Genomic DNA, 21248 nt, shown 5'->3' with positions numbered 1-21248 from the left:
CTCGTTTTCTTGTTAGTTAGCCCCCTACCGATACAAACCGTAAGCACACCGTGCACAAGACCGTATAACGTATAAGCTGTGTAGCTTTGAACACCGCTGTAATATTGATTTGACTCGACCCTTGGTTGACCCAGTTTAATTCTTCCGTCATCCGAGCAATCAACAGACATTGCATTCGGGTCGTTTATCCATACTTTTGCCACACGAATCTGGGCCATTTAAAGATGCGGTCAACTCGGACCCGCCATATTGCTTAATCGTATGTTGAAACTCTACAGTTGTACCTCGGGAAGGGACAAATCCAACTACAACTCTTATGTGAACACGTGTGTGTATGAGGAAAAGCAAAGGTGAGTGGTTCTGTGCGATCATTGCTGTAATCTGGGTTGTAAACACAGGTGAGCTGCGTTGCTACGCCTGTTCTAAGCCAGCATGCTGTGTGCTCTATAATCTTCTCGTCCTTGTATTGTATTGCCTCATATACCTTTAGTAGGCTTATCGGGCATTGGGCAAGGTATGTAGGCTAAGAGTAGGTGCTCACAAATGCTAGCTCCTAAGGCTATTGGTTAGTTCTAACGGCCAGGTAAGCCCCAGGAGAGAAGGTTTAACGTTAAGTAACCTAAGGGATGCACGACACTAGTTATAAAATAACAGCACAGTCAAGAAGCTTAGAGCAGCTAGGACTTCGTGTGGAATAGCCACAGTGTAACAGGTGTAAGACCCATATGCTCCAACGGTTAATATGGATAAGGGAAGGAGGTATATGAGCATGTAGGAGGTCCACCTCCCTGACCAGACTAACACTGAGGCACTGCTATACGTGTTGCTAATGATTGAACAGATCGATTGGTACTTGCAACATATACGGCCCCATTAAATGTACGCACTTGATCAATGCCTGAACGAAACAAGTACAACTGCGCTAGCCCAGGCATACATACTTGAGTTATTTACTAGGTGTTCACCAGCACTCCCCACCCTATCTACAGGTGTGTAATTATATGAATGTTTTCTGTTAATTCCCTTCTTACGCTTGCTCTCCAATATAACAAACGAAGCCCGTGAAGTGCCGCGTTTTGCCCATATACATGTAGATAGGGTGGCACTCCCCTGTCCATTCGACAAATGTATATACATGCTCTCCTATACGTATACCGATTGCAAAGAGGCATTGCTGTTTGTATTGATAAAACAGAGATCCGTGGTCATGCACTGCTGATAACGTTAAATACAGTTGTCCACAGTATGCATGTCTGGCGTGCTTGTAGGACATTTAAAAGAGGTCACATGGAATGACGTCATAATGTAGTTAAAAGAGAAAGTGTGACTGAACAGCATGGTAAGTACAATGGCATTAATAAGAAGATAAGCTTTAGTGTCATCTGTCTGTAAATTGCAGAAACACCATGTAAACAAAAATGATAAACCATCGATGCAGGGTCTGGTTTGAAATTTCCTCCATACTATGATTTTACCCTGTGCTAATGATAAATCTTATACATGGGAGACGGTGATGGTGAAACTTGCCCTATATGCCATTACAGCGAGTATACGCACATAATCAACTGGCAGTGTTATGAGGAGTTTAAAATGTTCTAAGAATGTGCTATTTACGAGAAAACAGCCCAAGTACTTTGTAACAAGCAGGTAAAGATAGTCAAATATGTATCACTCTCTGTGTTAGCTGGGTGGTAAGCACAATACATGTATGTACCGGTACATGTATATAGGCTTATGATTATATACAGATATTGCGTAATCTCGGTTAAATCAGCAGACCCGAAGTCACATTGAATACATTGTACAGGTACGTGTTGAAGTCTAATCACAGGTGAGGTGATATCAGGTGAACTCCGTAACAATTAAGTGTTGTGTATTGCCAACCAGGTGACGTGAAACAATTGTCATAGCTATACGGTCGTGAATTATTAACATTCATTCTTTAAGCTTAGGTGAATAAAACATTATATTGATTACCCAGCATTAAGTGAATAGAAAATAAATTTAATCGGCTGTGTTATGTACTAAGAGTTTTTAGTAGTATATTTTTGTTCAATACAACCAAGAGGTTATATTGAAATTGTTGTTTACTTTGTACTTCAAGGTAAGCAATTGCAAAGTAAAACAACAATTTCACTGCTGACTGTTTAGTTGTAACTAAGTCCATAATTCTTACTCAGCTTTCAAGTCTGAGTTTTATGTCATGTGTCATATGCCTGTTCCTAATGCAGTCTTCTTTGGTGTTTATATATAACCCCACTTAGGACGGTATTCATTTGTGTATGACGGGTCCAAGCATGAGTTAAATAATATGTAGCATGTTATTAGTTTTTAATATGAGATATGTGGAACATGTAGCAAAGTATTTACCATTGACAACCACTGGCAGTGCCCGTCATGACAACTGACACCCAATTTCTTAGATAATTTTACTATAATGTCAGCTTAAAAATAATTTACAAACCGTGGCACTTCATAAAATTGTCAATGCTAGAAGGTAACGTTCTCATTTTCAAGGGGCGTTTTGGGCACGGTGTCCTATCCGTCATTCCCTAGGTATCACACACCTGAGTTAGTTATATGGTAGTCGCGCCGTGATTGTGGGGAAGTAAAATCAGTCGCAACTAATACAATCCTTGCGCTTGTGCTTCTGTCTTGTTGTTGTTGCGGTTAATATTCCTGCTTGTGATATTTCTATAACTGAGGTAGAAACTGGATGTAAGGAAATCTCCGGAATGAAGGCGTCTGCAAAACAGCGTGACTTAGTTTTATGCTTTGAATTTCTCTCTTATTTCTCCGACATCGCATGCGGTTCCACGACATACATACTAACGCTGGCGTGAGACCCATTGAGCTAGGTTAAGTTTTTTTTTTTTTTTTTTTTTTTTTTTTTTTTTTTTTTTTTTTTTGAAACTTGAAAGAATCTTTCTTAAAAGGACCTTAGCTCTGGTCTAGAAACCAGTCAATGTCAACTGTTAATATATACCAGTCAGTTTATTTACCTCTCTAGAGAGCAACGGAGATTGAAATAATGGAAAATGAAAATCACAAACATCCATCACCGGATCTCCTGATCGCGTGATCAAATTGGAAACATTTACTCTGTATTAGACTACCAGGGCCTGTCAAAAGACCGACGATTAGATTGATTTTGTTCAGTATCATTCTATCTAATGACACGTTATCACTGACGACAAGCTACACTAACGCCGCGGTTCTAACCAGTGTATTGATGAGAATGTTATATTGATTTGGTCTAGGATCCAGTGCATTCTTATATTAATCCTCGATATAAGGAAGGGTTGGCGTGATTATGTTAGTTTCATGATATGAAATTGATTGTAAAAATAGCCGCCACAGAAGTCAATGGAGGCCAATGCGTATCTGCCACTTTTTGTCTATCAGACCAGTTGTCGTTATGAACAAGTATACACTGGCGGCATATGTAATAAACTAGCTACAAAATGTATGTTAAATTAAAGCTCGACGGAACGCTATATGTTTAACGACAGAGGATCGACATTAGTGCTGAGACAATTCTGCAAATCGTTATCGACGCGTTTCAGTTTTTTTTTTTTTTCGATTTTTCTTTAATTTTCGACTTTAGAAATGCATCTTTTCTTGTTATTTCACATTAATTTCCTTTCATTCTCTATCGAATGTTTTTTTTTTTGTCTTTTTATATGCACTGTTACACGATACCACTGTTGACCTTTTAAATTTGTTGTTTCATCATGTTACATTGGTCTATTTTATTGAACAATCTGTGTTGTGTTTTTCTTTTTTTTTTTCTTTTTTTTTCTTGTTTTTGCTTTTTTATCTTTTTTTTTCTTTTTTACTTATTTTTTTTCCATTTCCACTATTTTCAAGTTCGCACAAGATATCTCTGAACTGAGCCTATGATTAACACGTAAAGAAAAACGTGTTTTCCCCAGATCAATGCCGTGAGCTAGAACACAAACAGACATCACCGGAGAATTGCAAGCAAGCATTTCGTCCCCACCAGTTAAACTGAAACCATGTTGAGTGAAACCTTATATAAACGCTTCATTTGTGTTCCATGACTTGCGCAACTCATGCGTTAAATGTTACAGCAGCTGAAATACTTTCACACAAAGGCGGAATTGTTTTAAAAAACAAAGAAAATAATAATAACAAAAAACATATGACCTTTGTTCAGTATCATATGGCCTTGTGCATGACTTCCTGCTTCAGGTCACCCCGTGTATAACAGTTCTGGCGGCTTTTCACCTACGTTAATAACTTAGTAAATTCAAACAGAATTTACTAATAACCACAATAGTGTTTTCTTGATAATATATGTACATCCAAATGTCAATTAAGATATTTTAAAAAGTGAGCAGGCTGCCTGTCTAAAATTGGATTTTTGTGAGAAACTCAAACTGATAATCTTGAAACAAAGTAGAATACCGAAAATACCCAAAAGTCTAAAGATCACCGTATTTTATCTTTCAAGTGTTCATGTGTTCAGTCCGTGAAGGCGAAGCCGTTTGTCATGTCAGGTTCAGCGAAATGCGCCTCGATGTGATTTAAAACCCTTTTTACCTCGAGTGGTATACTCGATACTGGATCGGGGCAGTCTGTCAGTTTCGAGCACCTTAATCTGCTACTGACGGTTGTAATTGCATTCGCAAGTTCTTTTTAAGTCCACCTCCTGCTGTTAAGTTAATTAATTGGCCGTTTTGATATTCAAGTAAGAGACATGAAATTAATAGTCATTACTTTGGTACTCAGGGTGATGAAGATATGAAAAAATAAAAATTAGTGTCATGCGTCTGTAAATAGGTATGACACGCGTCTTGTGACTTTATAGTCCTATTAAGTATATCTTGCACGCACATGTGATATTACTTTATGATTGTTAGATAACCACAAGCTGGCGAAGCAAATATTTCCAAGTAGGTTGAGTAATATGTTTTCCTATAAGGTACTTTATAAATCTTAGCATTCGTCGCCCTCGTCAGTCGTAGAGACATTGAAAATCCGTTTAAGTCAGTTTTAGTGGCCACGAACAGGTTTTTACTATTGTTAAAATGCCATTTTGACGTACGTCATGTTAAGATACTTAGCAAATTAAATGTGTTTGATTTACTCGACATGCTTGCTGCTCAGCTCTGTGAAAGCCACATTCATTAGTTCTAAAAAAACATTTATACCTGATTTACAGTTGACCCTAACACTCTTGTTATTGGCACACGTCTCGCTGTGGGCACAGTGGCATGTCACACATAGCACCGCAACGAGACTGCTGCGTGGATAAACCTGAGTTAGTGTTTTCTGTATGTCGCTGAAATAGATGCTGACCTTACAACCGCTTTCCCATATAAACAAGCATGATTACACTGAAAAACGCATGTATTGATCGTAATGGGTAGAAAAAACTCATTTTAGCTAGGGTTAAACGGTTTTTGTCAACTGTGTTTCCTTTTGTGGATGTTTATCAGTCTACCAGGCATATGTTTTAGAACAACCGTATCTTTCGTATTTTCAAGTATTTCTTTATCATACTAAGATACTTTCGAAGAGGGTGTAAAAAATTTAAGGATTTTGAGCCTTAAGCTACTTCTATCGCCTTCAGTATTCAGGGTGCTGAAGATATGAAAAAGTAAAAATTAGTGTCAAGCGTCTGTAAAAAGGCACGCCAACGGAAGCTGCTAAATGAAAAATAATTACCCCCTAGCAGCTTCAGTAGGCATGACAGACATCTAAGCCGCTTAATTTGATTGCAATTTAGCGAGAAACCCCATGGAGATAGATCAATCCTCAGCACGATAGGGTCTGGGAATGGTCCCTAAATCTACGTAGGCACCAGGACCCATGAGGTCATGGCGGTCAGTTTCATTTCAGGTCATTTTGACATCGATGTTGGAGGTCAATAAGATTTGATCTGGCCACCATTTAATGCGTGGAGCAAAAGCCCATAGCTTTCTGTGCCATAAAGAAATCTTAAATGTATTCGCACTAGAATATTTCAGACCCGATTACTTCACCACAGAGCCGTCTCTATGTGATTAAAAAAAGTCGCAGTTTGACGGCAGTAAAAGGGACTTATTTTAATAAGCCCTAGGGGAAACTCAGTTGAATTTATTTTTAATTTTTTAACTTTTCTCAGTTCTTAAATCTTAAAGAACGGGTACGAAAAAGTGCTCCAGTATCTGTGAAAGTAATTCCACCGGTAAGACGATTGAAAGTTGAACCAGTACATAGATGCACCACATTGTAAAGGCGTAAATTTCTATATTTGAGTCAGTTAATCTTTTTTTTTTTTTCGTTCCAGAAATGATGTGCTGAAACAGAGGATGAGATGTTGACACACCAACTTTGCGCACTTTTCAACAATTCTGGAGGGAATTACTGAACTGCCTACAGAGTTTGGTACGGGCGTGGTTAAACGGTGACGTTATTTGCCTGGGGTGTTACAGTAGCTAGCTTGGAAATGAGATCGGTAGAAACGAGATTGGGAGAAAAAAGCGCGTTTTAGACCGTAGAATAATAACGAACTGTAGCAGCGTCAAAATACCTCGAGTGTTGACCTAATTGTAGCTAGTCCACGGGTGTTTACGGTATCGTGAAAGTCTGTTGGCATCGAAAGTATTCAGTGAGCAAAAAAAAAAAAAAAAAAAAAAAAAAACACGTTTCCAGGCAATTGCACAGAGTGCTTTTCATGTTGAAGAAATGCATGAAATAACTTAACGGTGAAATTCGAGTTATTTTATTTCACGTCAACAGACAGCCCTATTCACAGTAAAAGAAATCCAGCGAAACACGCCGTACTTCGTTAACATTTAAAGTGCAGTATTATGTGCATGCCCCACATGCCAGACTTTGCTCAAACTTTTCCTGCTTGCCATGAGATTCTCCCTCAGGAAATGCGTAATTTACACTGTTGTTTTGATTCACATCCTGGTATTTATGAAACTGGGAAACATGGTACGTAAAGCGATACGTACGAAGACCCCCAGCGATAACCTCGGCTACGTCATTGACGACCTATATTTGAACAACACGTGGAACGAGACTTCGGAGACAGAGCCCGACGGCACATGCGCCTTATGGCCTTACACCATTGGTAGGTAGAAATGTTTGACTTTTTATGTACAGACACAGATGTGTCTGTACATATAGCCATCATCTGCGTCTGTCGTCGCCGTCGTCGCCGTCGTCGCCGTGCACTTTTACCGATAACACGATAAGTGGAAAACCATTTTACCTTTTGACTTGAAACTTGCAGAACTGATGAATATTCATAATACGCAGGTCAAGTTCGAAAATCAGCATGATCGGGTCACTATTAGGGAATTTATGCTGTTTTTTCACTTTTTTCAGCATATATGCAGCACCGATAACACGATAAGTGGAAAACCATTTTACCTTTTGACTTGAAACTTACAGAACTGATGAATATTCATAATACGCAGGTCAAGTTCGAAAATCAGCATGATTGGGCCATTTTTAGGGAATTTATGCTGTTTTTTCACTATTTTCAATATAAATGCAACACTGGTAACACAATATAACAAAAACGGATTGGCCAATTGTAATTATACTCACAGGAGTGGTCAATCTTACTAAAACGCAGGTTGAGTTCGAAAATCAGCATAATCGGGCCATTATTTTAGAAGTTATACTGTTTTTTCACATTTCCTCAGATTCAATTATTAGGCATGTTAACAGTCTCATTATTTAACTAATAAGATGCCTAAAAGTGTTTGTTTGATATTTTCTGCATCTGTACAACATTGTTAGTTGATTATGTAAAAAACATGGTAAACTTGTTATCATGTATTGTGTAATAAAGTGTCAAAAATGGAAATAAACTCATATCATTGCAGTTTGTCAGATTCAATCATCCACTATGTTCAGAATCTCAGAATGGAGGAAATTGGACATTTAACACTGTTCTATTGATACTTTTCCCATCTCATCAATTTTCTTAGTTGGTCATATAAAAATGGCAGTAAAATGTTTATTTTGTTTTATGTTAAAAAAGTGTTAAAATGGAAATAAACCCATTTCAGAACAGTGCTGTCTTGTTTACATTTTGGCATTTTCAAGGTGTGACTTTGAATTTCCATGGGCCTGAAGACCTTTGCTCGTCGCATTTTCTGAATATCTGTGATACAAATATTTTATAATTAAAAATTGATGCTCATTAAGCTGTTAAACATTATGTAATATTGCATCAAAATTTGAAGAAACCCCTATTTTGGACACTGCTTCCATGATGACCATTTAAGGAAAATCATGTCACTTACTGTTCTCAAACTTACAGGAAAGAAACATGGGACTAAAATACAGCTTCAGTAGGCAATGCAGTCTGTTTGGTATTTTGTTTTTGTTTTTGTTTTTTTTTTTTTGTTTTTTTTTGGCAGTTAAACAGTTTTTTGTGAAAATTTAATTTTTCACATATTGGCATTTTCAAGGTGTGACTTTAAAGTTCCATGATCCTGAAGACTTTTGCTTGTCATATTTTCTGAATGTCCATGTTACTAATATTTTATTAATAACATTTGATTGTCATTATGCTGTTAAACATTATGTAATGTTGCATCAAAATTTGAAGAAACCCCTATTTTGTGCACTGCTCCTATGATGACCATTTAAGGGAAATCATGTCACTTACTGTTCTCAAACTTACAGGAAAGAAACATAGGTCTAACATACAGCTTCAATAGGCAACGCAGTCTGTTTGGTAAATTTTTCTGGCAATTTAACAGTTTTTTGTGAAAATTTAATTTTTCACTTATTTGCATCTTTATTTTCTGTTTTTTTGTCTGTACATTTGTCAGCTTTGCTGCCTTGTTATTTATATTAAGTGACTTGAGCGTTTATGAACTGTAGGAAAAGGAGGTTGCAGCTTTAGATTTTCGACTTTTTAAGCGTACTATTACGGGGTACGCAGCCACTTCCATATACAAACGTGGACCTATTTTAGAAAAGGAACTTTGGACTTAAAGTTGATTTAAAATTTATGATAAAATTGGTCTTTTTTAGTTTAAGATAAATCCATAATAGTCCACGTTAAACAGGTATTCGTGGGAAGCACAGGACATGCCTTTTCTGTTAATAAAACTACTTCAGGTGCTCCTTTGTCCTCGTTCTATGTGGACTAAAATTAAAAATTTTTGGTGTAACATTTCGACCAAATTAGGGTATAAAGTTCTTTTTGTGACACAGGACCTATGCTAATTTGTAAGAATACTTAAAGTAGTCTAGATTCTTTTTATTTCAATACCAGTGTGTGAATGTGTGCGTACGTGTGTCCAGACGAACGTGCACGTTAGTATGCAAGTTGTAAAAATACATAGTGCATGAAATAATTCTTCCTTTTCCCTTTGCCATTTTATTTTGCCATTTATTTAACTGATCTTGTTCTTATTTTACGATCTTATTTTAACTATAGGCCTATTTATATTTATATATAGCGCAACAGATCTGTACAAAACCAATGTAGACGGTTGCATTTCCCCACGTACATTTTATTGTTCGCGTGCACGGAACCCCACATAATCCTGAACGCTAGGTTGTTGACTGTTGTCACACGTTAGGCATTTGGCGGAAATATATGAATAATGGGTATTTTATTGATCCGGAAGAAGTTTTCGTTTTTTATAGAACATAATACGGCGCATACACTACATTACAGTACAATGTACATGCACAGCGATACGAAGCAAAGCTTGTGAGGCGGTTATTGACGAAATAGGAGAAGGAAAGAAAATGATCTATGCCATAAAGCAATCAAGGTGGTAATTACTTGGCATCATTAATATGGCAACTATATATATCGTTATCAAACGGGACTAATATCTTTACGTGTTCCAGAAACTCTTTGGTTAGGCCTACGTTTTACTTTAAAAACATAGCAATGCATACAGTTTGAACACGTCATCTGCAGATTATGATGTCTACGACCCCATTCTCATAAACGCCATCGGTCTATGTGAATCTGCTTAGCTCTGCAGGGACTCTCGCTTAAAGCAATCAGCTTAACTGAAAAACACGCCTCTTCCGGTTTCTAACGTACTCGTATAATCACCAGCTTTGCTGTATTCTACTGAGCTCCACGAAGAGGCGTGCTTATCTGTTAAGCTGATTGCACTTAGCGAGAGTCCCCGCAGAGTTGGGTCGAACCACGAAGGCCGATATGGGTCAACGGGAATGGTCCCTAAAATTCCCCGCCCCCGCAGCCTTCACCGTGTGGATATAGATTTTGTAATACGATTTGTATATTAAACATTCATCATTTCTACACAGATTAATTGGAGAGAGATAATTTCAGGGCGGATACACAATAGTGGCCGGCAAAATTGTTATCATGAACGTATTTAGAATCTATTTATGTTCGGTAATTGTAAAAGCAGCGTAGATAATTGATCAGATTAGACAATCGCTCCCGGATCCAAGATTTCAAGTGTTTTATTTTGCAGTATTTCTGTGGAGATAGTGTCTATCGACTTTTAATAAAATACCTGTATGATCGAATGCTGAGCCGGCTGCCATTTCGTTTTAGAAAAAAAAAAGGGGGGGGGGGAGGAACTTGGACGGTCCATGTATCTGTCAACGTAGCTTGTTGAGGTAGACGAACTGTCTGCTTGCAAAGTGCTTTATCAACGGGTTTTGATCTTTTTCAATTACAAACCTTATTTTATCTTAACACATACTTGTTCACTCCCGTTCTCGGCAGTCTGAATCAGAGATCATAACAGACTAATGGAATGTAATCCGGTAAACAAGAAGAATTTGAAAAAACTTTTGAACCCAAACAAGCAAATTATAGGCATGTGTAATAGGAAAAGTGGCGATGCTTTTGATACCTTCCCTTTCATTTGGAAAAAAATAGGATTTGTAAACATTTGTTAAGAATTGCGAAATGAGGTAATTTCACGCACAACTGTATATTTTTTCGAACAAAATATCTTCCCGAGTTTTCACCAAAGAATTGTGACTTTGAGAAGCGTTTATGTTGAAACACTGACCTTAAAGTGAGACAGCTAGCACACAACATTTGTTTTTATAAAGGGTGGGGTGTGAACTCTGGAAGTTTACTTTGGCGCCCGAGCCCTCCGCCTTTAATGGTTAGTTGTTGGAATATCAGTTTTTACATAATAAAAAAGAAACATTAAACTGAAGAGTTATTGTGTACTTGTACTGCTCGAGTCCTTAATTCAACCTAATATCCAAAATAGCCTTAGGTTAAATAAGGAATGGATTTACATCCATGATAGAAAAGGGACTCCAAAGTCATTAGAAACCTATAAAATAAAGTCTGCCTACTTATCTGGCGTTTGGGACGGATTTTGATAAGGCAAAATGCCTTATTTTCTACGTGAAGTTCTTGCAATTTAATAAACTGCCACACTATTCATTGGTGGGAAATTCATCACTTGAACATATAGATTAGATAGCGTTTGCCGCCAACTACGGTCACACAACATAGTAAGCAGTTGTCTCGTGCAAGCAGCCATTGCGCTGTAAGGAAAATCTGGCTCACAATATTTTTGAGAGAAGGTGTATTTGTATTATATTTATAGCACAATTTCAAGGAATGTCATCCTTGTATTTGTCAACCTGCAGGTTTCAGCCTCAGGCCTACCCAACTACCAGACTCGGCACCTAAGGATCCTGAATTAACCGGTATATCGGACCACGCTACCCGTTTTCAAGGTGTGTGTCAGATCGCATTTCGGAGTATCATACCCCAGAATAAATTTTGTAGCACGACTGCGGGCTCATCCACGCTCGGCTGAACAACCTGAAACTGTACGCTTACTTTAGAGTACTCTATTTTATTGTCTCAATGGGGGTATATGGGGACTTTACGACATTCGGTTTGAATGTTTTAACCACTTTTGATAGGGCTTTTTTGCATTGTATTAGATTAATGTGGCAGTCTTAGGTTCATCTAGGTGGCTTTCAAATTTATGCGCCCGGTTTTAAAATCATATAGCGATTTTACGACAATCGTTTACTATCCAGTCAAAGTGACAGCCGAGCATGCCAGGGCTCATCCTGTCGGTGTTCTGGCTGATACTCCGAAATGCGATCTGACACACACCTTGAAAACGGGTAGTGTGGTCCGATATACCGGTTAATTTAGGATCCTTAGGTGCCGAGTCTGGTAGTTGGGTAGGCCTGAGCCTCGTTTTTATTTTCATTATGAACACAGTGCTTAATAAAAACTAGTCAATACAAGGATTATAATTTTCTTGGGAAAATATAGAGAGAGTCATTGTTGTATTTTAAGTCTTTGAGGGCTTTCTGTAAGATTGACCTTGACATACATGCATGACCTTGATGGTTTCCTAAGTAACGTCTTTTAATTTTTTCTACTTGATCTTATTAGGAGGCTTGTCCGACAATGAAAATATCTAATTAGTGGGAAGTGTGCTTTCAAGGGATCACATGACTCTAGCCATGTGATTGAAAATCTCTTCACCGAGAGTACAAATTATTAGATAATGCAGTTACAATACCTTGGATAATAGATTCTATGATTCTCTGCTAATCGCATTTCGTTACATAGTAACCGACAACACTCCCTCTACCTAATCACGCCATCCTCATTTTCTCTTCCAAATTACACGTGAATGACCATATGGCCTTCTTCACACGCCAACATCTATTTCTCTTTTTTCCAAAATTTCTCGCTTTTCGGCATCCCCCCTTTTCCTCACCTGATGTAGATATTTTCATCCGCACGTCGATAACCCCCTTTGCTTTCCTCTCGCGTGTGCGGTTTTAAGCGACGGTTTTAAAACGACACTCCTTGTTCTGTCCTCGACCTCGGAATAACTGATATAGACTAATATGTCAAGGAGTCAGTTTCTCCATTTTTGCCAATTTAACCGAGTCTTGAGAGAGGAGGTATTATACAGTTCAACAGTATAATATGTTCTACGTGATAATCTTTCCTGGAAAAAAATATTAAACGAGAGTCTTGCAGCGGTTGCAGAACGGGTGATATGTCTGTTTCATACCATCAATGGGATGTTAGCTTTATATCGGGCGCCTGTATATTCCAGTAGTGTTATAAAACAGCGGTAACGACACCAGTGTTGTTTCAACATGTGGAAATGGAAAAAAACGTGTGTTTTAACAGTGCTTGTGATCGTCGGGCAATGGTGTATATTAGCGGGCATTTTCGGTAGTTTTCGCTTTGGAATCCAATTGAAAGCGTTGCAAATTACTAACCGGATGGAATCGAAGGTATTTGTAAACGAAACGACAGTCATACCATCGATATTGGATGTTAGCGGTGAGCCTGAGATGAATGGCCTGGAAATCTGCCCGGAATACCCAAACACGCTGGGTAAGTGTAGCGCCTTCGGCGAGATTTCACAAGTGTGATTACAATATTATTCTGATTTTGGCCTGTCAGTAAAAAACAATGATCAACTGTGTCATGCACTATGGCTGAAGCAGTAAAGAGACGACTCGCCAGGAAAGCCTCATTCCCTGATGAACATGCTCTTGACACGCACATCGGATTTTTGGAGGCAGACAACAATTTCAGGTGTTGATAAGAGGGAAAATATGTTCGTTTTTCGTCAATTTTAACCCCTAAATGTGGTCTGTTGATAATAGGCCCTATAGGTGTCGTGGCGCGTAGGCCTACTTAAACATCTGTTCACCCGAATTTTTTTTGTAAATTTTTTAACGATGTCATAGCATGGGCGCACTGTGTAAAGCTCCTTCAGTTTTCGAAGGATTTCACTGCCTGCAGATTCTTTGTGTTTTGACGGATGGCATGAAATAAATATTCCAACCCCTATCAGTGTGTTGCTAATTGCATACTTAGGCCTACTCAACATAGAGCCTACTGTCTTTCTCTCAAATGCAATCCTATGTAAATGTAGGGGGCCTAGTCTCAAATGTAGGCCTAATCTCATATAGGCTACTTTTATAGGAGATGTTGTAATTGTGTATTGTACGTGATAATAATTCCTGGAAAAAATATGAAAAGAGACAGACTGGCAGAATGGGTGATATAGGCCCCTATATAGGTTCGCCCTTCATTAAATCGACGCCTTCAAGAAATCGACGAAAACCGAAGTTCGTGTTTTTTCGCTGTTTTTCCCGTCATGCCCATCGTAAACACTGTGTTGTCAAGTAAAATGAAGCGTCTGATACAAAGTATCAAACGCTTCGTTCACGTGCTTGTTTACGGTGCGTTCAGTAACACACTGACAAGTCAAGGTCAGAAATGCACGATTTTATCAGTCTAATAACGCAGTTTAAATTTTGATAATTGATTTTTCTATAATCTGCATGGTCATTTTCGCAACATTTGTATAAGCTAAGGAATATTTCTCATCAGAAAATCGCCCAGCAGCTTCGAAAGTACAATTGAGTGACGTCACGACTATACTTCCAGTTTTCGTCGAGATCTTGAAGGCGTCGATTTTGAAGGGGAGTCTATGTCTGTTTCATGCCGTCAGTGGGGTGTAAGCTTTATATCTGGAGCCTGTATATTCAAGTAATGTTATAAAAACAGCGGTAGCGACAGCAGTGTTGTTTCAACATGTGGAAATGGAAAAAGAGGACGTGTATTTTAACAGTGCTCGTGGTCGTCTGGCAATGGTCTATATTAGCAGGTATTTTCGGTAGTTTTCGCTTTGAAATCCAGTTGAAAGAATCACATATTAGGCCTACTAACCGGATGGATTCGAGGGCGTTTTTAAACAAAATGACAGTCATACCATCGATATTGGATATAAGCAGCGAGCCTGAGATGAATGGCCTGGAAATCTGCCCAGAATACCCAAACACGCTGGGTAAGTGTAGCGCCTTCGGGAGATTTCACAAGTGTGATTACAATATTTTTATGATTTTGGCCTGTCAGTAAAAAACAATGATCAGCTGTGTTATGCACTATGGGTGAAGCAGTAAAGAGGCCATTCGCCTGGATAGCCTCATTCCCTGATAAAAATGCTCTTGACACGGCACATCGGATTTTTGGAGGCAGACAACAATTTCAAGTGTTGATAAGAGAGAAAATACTGCTTTCATGTCGGATTTTGGTCTGGTTTGAACCTTAAATGTGGTCTGTTGATACTGTTGGTGGCGGGGCTGCATACTTTAACATCTGTTTATCCGAATTAAAAAAAAACAACAACATTTTGTCGATGTCATTATGACACAGCATGGGCGCGTGGTTGGACTGTGTATTGCTCCTTCAGTTTTCTAAGGATTTCACTGCCTGTGGGCCCTTTGTGTTTTAATGGCTGGAATGGAAAAAACGTTCCATTCCCTCTCAGTGTGTTGCTAATTGCATACTTACTATGAGCAAAAATGTTCATAGCTTGGTAGTTCAAGTTGGATCAAATATGATCATCTGTGATAATTATCAATATCAATAGCTGACATGCTTCCACACTGTAGCTAACGGGCAAACTGGACGCAGGCCTGCATTTATAAGACCGATATGAGTTGGGTGTTGTTACTCAGTGACCGCTAACTTACGTAAATATGTCCTATCAAATGTTCAATCAGCAAACTACTTATTTAAACACGAAAACGGGCAACGGAGCAACGTTTATTGACTTCCATAAAAGCAAGCCAATTCGAAAAGAATGGGCGTTATCAGAGAGAGAGCCAAGGGTCTCGAGACTCAGCGTAAAATCCAGCGCAACTTCGCGGAATTTCGATGTCGGATGAGGAATAGTGATAGTTTATGGAGTAGAGTTCAGTACTCCGGCAACGTTTGATTGCGAAAATAAAACCAAAACGAGGCACGCGACGCTCCAGGTGACATCAACCCATTCACAATATGTACAAAACGTTTATGCCTGAAAACGATTTTAAAATAAAAATATATATATATAACGAGTTATTCATCCATTAATTTACAGATTAAAATTCACTTTTGAAGGAAATTGGATCGCTATTCTGGTAAAATGTATAAAGTTTCAAAGTGACAATACGGTTGCAAAAATCCTATTTTATTGTTAAAATGAGAAAAGGCAGATGAAAAAATATCTTTAAAACCCTTTAGATCCTTTAACGGTTAAAAGTACTTGCTCGGTAAGAAATTAAAAATCCCATGTGCAGGACGGGTACAGTCAAACATAACCTTTTTTCTATTTTTGCTTCTTACCCCTCTGAGCAGGTGGCACTGAAACAGGGGGATCAAGCATAATTTTACTACACGTAGTTGGCACCCCATCTTATTAGAGTTATCTTTGCACCGGTTGCCCACTCTGTTTGTTACATTCACCAACCAGGAACTTTGCAGGCGACACTGAATCTTGTATAAGGGTCCTCGATATTATCAGGTGATGGCCTGCTTGTATGGTACTTATTGGGGTCTTGACCACATGTATGGTATTATCAATTTATGTATGGTATTATATATGTTTAAGGTATTGAGGACCTCAACATTATATGAGTATTGGTCTCTTATTCCATATCATATTTATATATAATGGTACGATGCGTGTTACCCCGTAAAGAATGTAGGTTTAACTTAATTCAGTTTTTATTTCAAGGAACGATTATATGGAATCAGAGCCTTGGTAACATGCAATGCCTCATCATATACAGAGACTCACACTACGTCGTGGGCTCATTTCCAATAAAACGGTCAATCTACGTAGGTCGATCCAACTCTGCCGGGATTTTCGCTAAATGTCATCACATTAGCGGATTACAGGGGCGGATTTAGACGGTCTTCTGGGTCTTCCGGAAGACGGTCAGATTTTCAAGTTTACATTGACGGGTATCTAATTATTTTCTGTTGGAAGACGGTCAAAAATGGTGGATGGATCAACAAAGATAATTTGGAAGGCTGTCAGAAAATATCTCTGGATCCGCCCCTGGATTAACACGCCTGGTTCTGAGTAGAATACAGAAAAGCCGTTGATTACACGAGTATGTTAGAAACAAGAGGAGGCGTCTTCATCTGTTTTAACAGAAATTAAAATTTCATTACATTCAGCGTAAGTCCCCTCGGAGTTGGATCGATCTAGAACGATGGTTTCATTGTGGATGAGCCCTTGGGGACCTAATACACGAAAGATACAATGTAAATATCTTTTTTAGATGCTTCACCTTTGTACATTCTAATTGTCCTTATTGACAATGGAATTTGGACCACATGAATAAATAATGATAACCCTGGGATTGTTGAATTTTAATTAAAATTATTTCATAACAGTTTTTATCTAAATATTACGGTAAGGAAATATTAAGATGAAAGCTTAACTGTGGACTGATTCATTCAACAGTCCATGTGGAACTACCAGACTAATGAACCTTTTAAAGAATGATAACACTTGACACGGTACACCAAAGCAAACTGACAAAACCAGAGGACAAATGCTATTTACCCTCTGATATCAGGACCCCCTAAAATACTACACAAAATCTGACTGCCCCGCCCCCACCCGTTCCTTAAATGGCGGCTCAGTATTAAAGGGGAATGATTGCGACTGAAATATCTAACTATGTGCAATTATGGAACATCATATACTTGTTTATTATCATGTTAAGACGGTACTTTATCTCTCTCATGGTTGCTTAATGGTTTTTATAGTGTGTGTTTGTGTGTGTGTGTGTTTGTGTGCGTGAGTGCGTGTGCGAGCGTTTGGATGGAGGCTATGTACAAGATCCAGTTGGTTGCAAATCCCAAACTCAGTCAAAATGTAGTGCAAAAATTCTATTCACAGGACATTTAACCCCAGGCTTTTAAAAATCATTCATCTACGTTTTTCTCCGAAATAAATATCAAATCAATTGACTCAATTTGTTCTTATGTTTCAGTGGGCAAAACTGTAATTGATGACAGCATCGACTTGCATCAGTTCAGCAAAGAACATCCAGAAATACAACCAGGCGGCTGGTGGAAACCACGTGACTGTAAGGCGAGATCTCGTGTGGCTTTCGTGATACCATTTCGCGACAGGTGGAAGACGCTCAGAGTGCTGTTACCGCAGTTACACCTAGTCCTGCAGAGACAGAAAATTCATTACCGGATCTTTCTGTCAGAACAGGTAATACAATAAGCGGGGATAGGTGAATGCGAAAGTGGAACTATTATTTTACTCTTTTCAACAGTGGTAAAATTTAAATAAATTTTTCGATCACAATAATTTTTTTTTTTTTTTTTTTTTTTTTTTTTTTTTTTGCAAACAAAAGGCCACAGAGTAAACACAGAAGAATTGAAACCACTGGTATAATTATATAAAATACTTAATTTGAAAGTAGCAATTGTCTAAGTACATGGAAGTACAACCATTGTTTTTGACTGGGCAGCTACTTTTACTGTGCCTTTTTATCACCATCATATTTTTCTACATTTTCAGAGTGGCAATGAAACCTTCAATAAAGGTCGCATTATGAACGCAGCGTTTTTAGAATCGCAGAAGATATTCAGTTTCGACTGTGTAACATTCCACGACGCTGATCTGATCCCAGAAAATGACCGCAATCTTTACGTCTGTCCCTATATGCCAAGACATATGTCAGTTTTAGTCAGCACTCTCAACTATACGTGAGTGATAATTTCTACCTTTTCCCCGTTTCCAATACTAGGAATTTTCATAAGTCACCTAACGTTACCATGGTACCTTTCATAACGAAGCGCTTTGTTGTGGTTGAAACTATGGCGACAAAAGATCCATTATCTCTCTTAGATGTTAGGGTCATAAGATATACGTACTTAAGCATGCACTATATATTTTAATGTGCTTGTATAAAGAGCGGGGTTGGGGGGGTTCTACCTTCGCATTTGTTTTTCGAAAACGTCAGTAAAATGGTTCCGTGCGAGAGCCTTACATGAATAATTAAATGGAGATAAACATTTCTTTCCTTCGAGACTTCTGAATGCGAAATGGGACCAACATTGCGACATAGCACAACCGACACATTTCTAACCTGTTTATTATATCACTTTTCTGTATACAATTTATTAATTTTTCATTTTATTTATTTTTAGAGGATTTTATAACTTGCTGATAGGGGGCGTACTGGAAATGAACATTTCCCATTTCCGGGACGTGAACGGTTATTCCAATGAGTACTGGGGTTGGGGCGGTGAAGACGACGACATCGCTTTCAGGTAGGCAAACAGTTCCTCCTTCCCTGCGCACACCTTTTTTGATAAGCAGTGCTTGTCCCGAGCCCCCTGCCCTATGTTTACTTTAAAACAAGGCGAGACACCTCGCCAGACTTTTATCTATGTTTGAGTCACTCTAAATGACAGTCATGAACGAGTAAGGAGCGGGATGTGTTCTGTAGAGATGCTTGGCATGTCCTCATAAGGATGCGTAAACAGAAACTAAGACCCCATTTCCATAGGTTTTAGATCGATCTATTCCTGTGGGAAGTCTCACTAGATTACTGTCAGCTTAGCCGGCTTAAGCGTCTTTCCCGCCTACTAAAAGCTGTAAGGGGGTAATTAACTGTGGTGCGCGCTCGGCTGACTGCAATTTAGCGTAAACCCCCAGGGAGTTAGGTCGATCTAAATCTTAATCTCTGGATCGATCTAAATCTCTGGGAATACATCCTTAAACAGAGGCATGAAATGTAAACGGAGCGAAGGCTGCTGGGGATTGAATAGGGTAGAGAGAGAAATGGAAGGTGGCGCGGGAATCAACTGGAAACTAGTTAATTATAATAAATGACCCGAAAGGAGATAAATGTCTCGTGATTGCTGCCTTGCGTAGCAACTAAAGCTAAAGTACAATCGTCACATAGAAGACACCGCAATACAACACTCCATACCTAAGCCTCGGTTTCCGCAGGCACAAGTAACGCGTCAAATTACATGTCGCTCAGGAAAATTGTCTTAAACTCTAATGTCATTGCTTTTGTAAGAAAGTTTTAAAGAACCAAAGGAAACGATTAACTTAAACAACAACCAGCAATATATTTTAATATTTCGGCATTTGATTTTTGTCCTAATTGTTTCTTTTTTTTCTTTTAGGATAGAAAATTCCGGCTACCATTTTATTCGCCCACCACGTGAGGTTGGCAGGTATTTTATGGTTGAACATAAGAAGGCGTACAGGAACCCTCAAAGGTGACTAAATCTCCCACTCTCCTTCCTTCTCTTTCTCTATTTATTCCTTCCAATCTCTCTCTCTCTCTCTCTCTCTCTCTCTCTCTCTCTCTCTCTCTCTCTCTCTCTCTCTCTTACATAACCATGAAAAGTTTTATGTGAACATTCTATAGTACACGATTGCATTGAAAATCACCAAATTTTTATATTTTTTCAGATTCAGACGCTTGGGTCTGGCAAAAAAACGCCAGCACATTGACGGACTCAATAACGTGAAATATAAACTACTACGGACTACGAACGAACCTCTCTACACTCACTTATTATTAGACATTGGAAAACAGGGGACGCCAATTATCTATAAAGGTAAACCATGCTACCCTTGGGAAAAGTGCAACTTGTAGCGCGATAGCAGCTTGACCGATGGATATTATATGATTTAGGTCGATTTATGTGGTTGTGGATCAAAACAGGAAAACAGGCAGACAGACAGGACGGAGAGCAGACTTGGTCTTCGCTTACAACGGCACTGGCTCTCCAGGACTTGGGGAGACTAGCTAGCAGTAGTAAAATCGGTCTACAGCGCAAACAATGCCAGCATGCCTGGCAAGCAAAATTGTTCTTATCTTAGGGAATTGCTCAGTATTAACAGACTATACTACTGTGATTTGTAGCCATAAAAGCCCACCTAGTCACATAGAATTAATGCAATATGCCACGAGTAAAAAAAGAGGTGGAAATGTATACAGTATTGATAAACACGTGTTTGCCGGACTCGCAGCTCTCAAGAACACGGTGGAGTATGAACAAAAAGAAAAAGTCGCTTGACTCACGTACGCCCCAGGTGCACACATTTTGTGCAATACTTGCAGTGCCGTTTTACATCACGTTTTAATTGCTTTTGATTTCTTTCTATATTGGAGTATACTATAGTAAAAAAAAAAAAGCACAGAAAATAATGTAAGTCAGAATTATTGAAAAGTTACACAAATTATGTGTCACTGCAGCGACACAAATGTTCACTTTATGTGGACTGGCTCTTAAAGGGTAAAAAAACTGACTGGTGCCATATTACAATGTACATACCGAGTGTCCATTTTTGTATCTGAAATTTAAAATAAATGTCTTCCAACAAGATCCGGACTGCAGTGATTTCCACACATCAAACAGAAGATGATTACTACCTTCTTGAAGATGACAGCAAAGTAAATAACTACGCATGAGA

The 21248-nt window shown here is 38.6% G+C and overlaps 1 protein-coding gene across 5 annotated transcripts; it reads left to right on the top strand.

The window, feature by feature from the left end:
• The first annotated feature begins 155 nt into the window (after positions 1–155).
• LOC106177147 (beta-1,4-N-acetylgalactosaminyltransferase bre-4) lies at positions 156–21160 on the top strand. 5 transcript variants are annotated; one of them, XM_086996915.1, is made up of 7 exons: positions 182–350; positions 6299–7090; positions 17785–18014; positions 18327–18514; positions 18959–19081; positions 19949–20044; positions 20241–21160. In XM_086996915.1, exons 2-7 carry the CDS (start codon positions 6871–6873, stop codon positions 20425–20427), a joined length of 1044 nt encoding a protein of 347 aa, XP_086853041.1. In that variant the 5' UTR covers positions 182–350; positions 6299–6870; the 3' UTR covers positions 20428–21160. The 5 variants fall into 5 exon arrangements, with proteins under 5 accessions (XP_086853043.1, XP_086853041.1, XP_086853042.1 ...); XM_086996916.1 differs by lacking the exon at positions 182–350 and adding an exon at positions 1185–1339; XM_086996917.1 differs by lacking the exon at positions 6299–7090 and having other exon boundaries at positions 156–350.
• The last annotated feature ends 88 nt before the right edge of the window (positions 21161–21248 follow it).

Source organism: Lingula anatina, chromosome 10, assembly GCF_051362555.1.
Source record: "Lingula anatina isolate TDL-2025a chromosome 10, LinAna3.0, whole genome shotgun sequence".
In the NCBI taxonomy this organism is placed as follows: domain Eukaryota; kingdom Metazoa; phylum Brachiopoda; class Lingulata; order Lingulida; family Lingulidae; genus Lingula; species Lingula anatina.
This window is presented reverse-complemented; position numbering and strand designations above follow the sequence as displayed.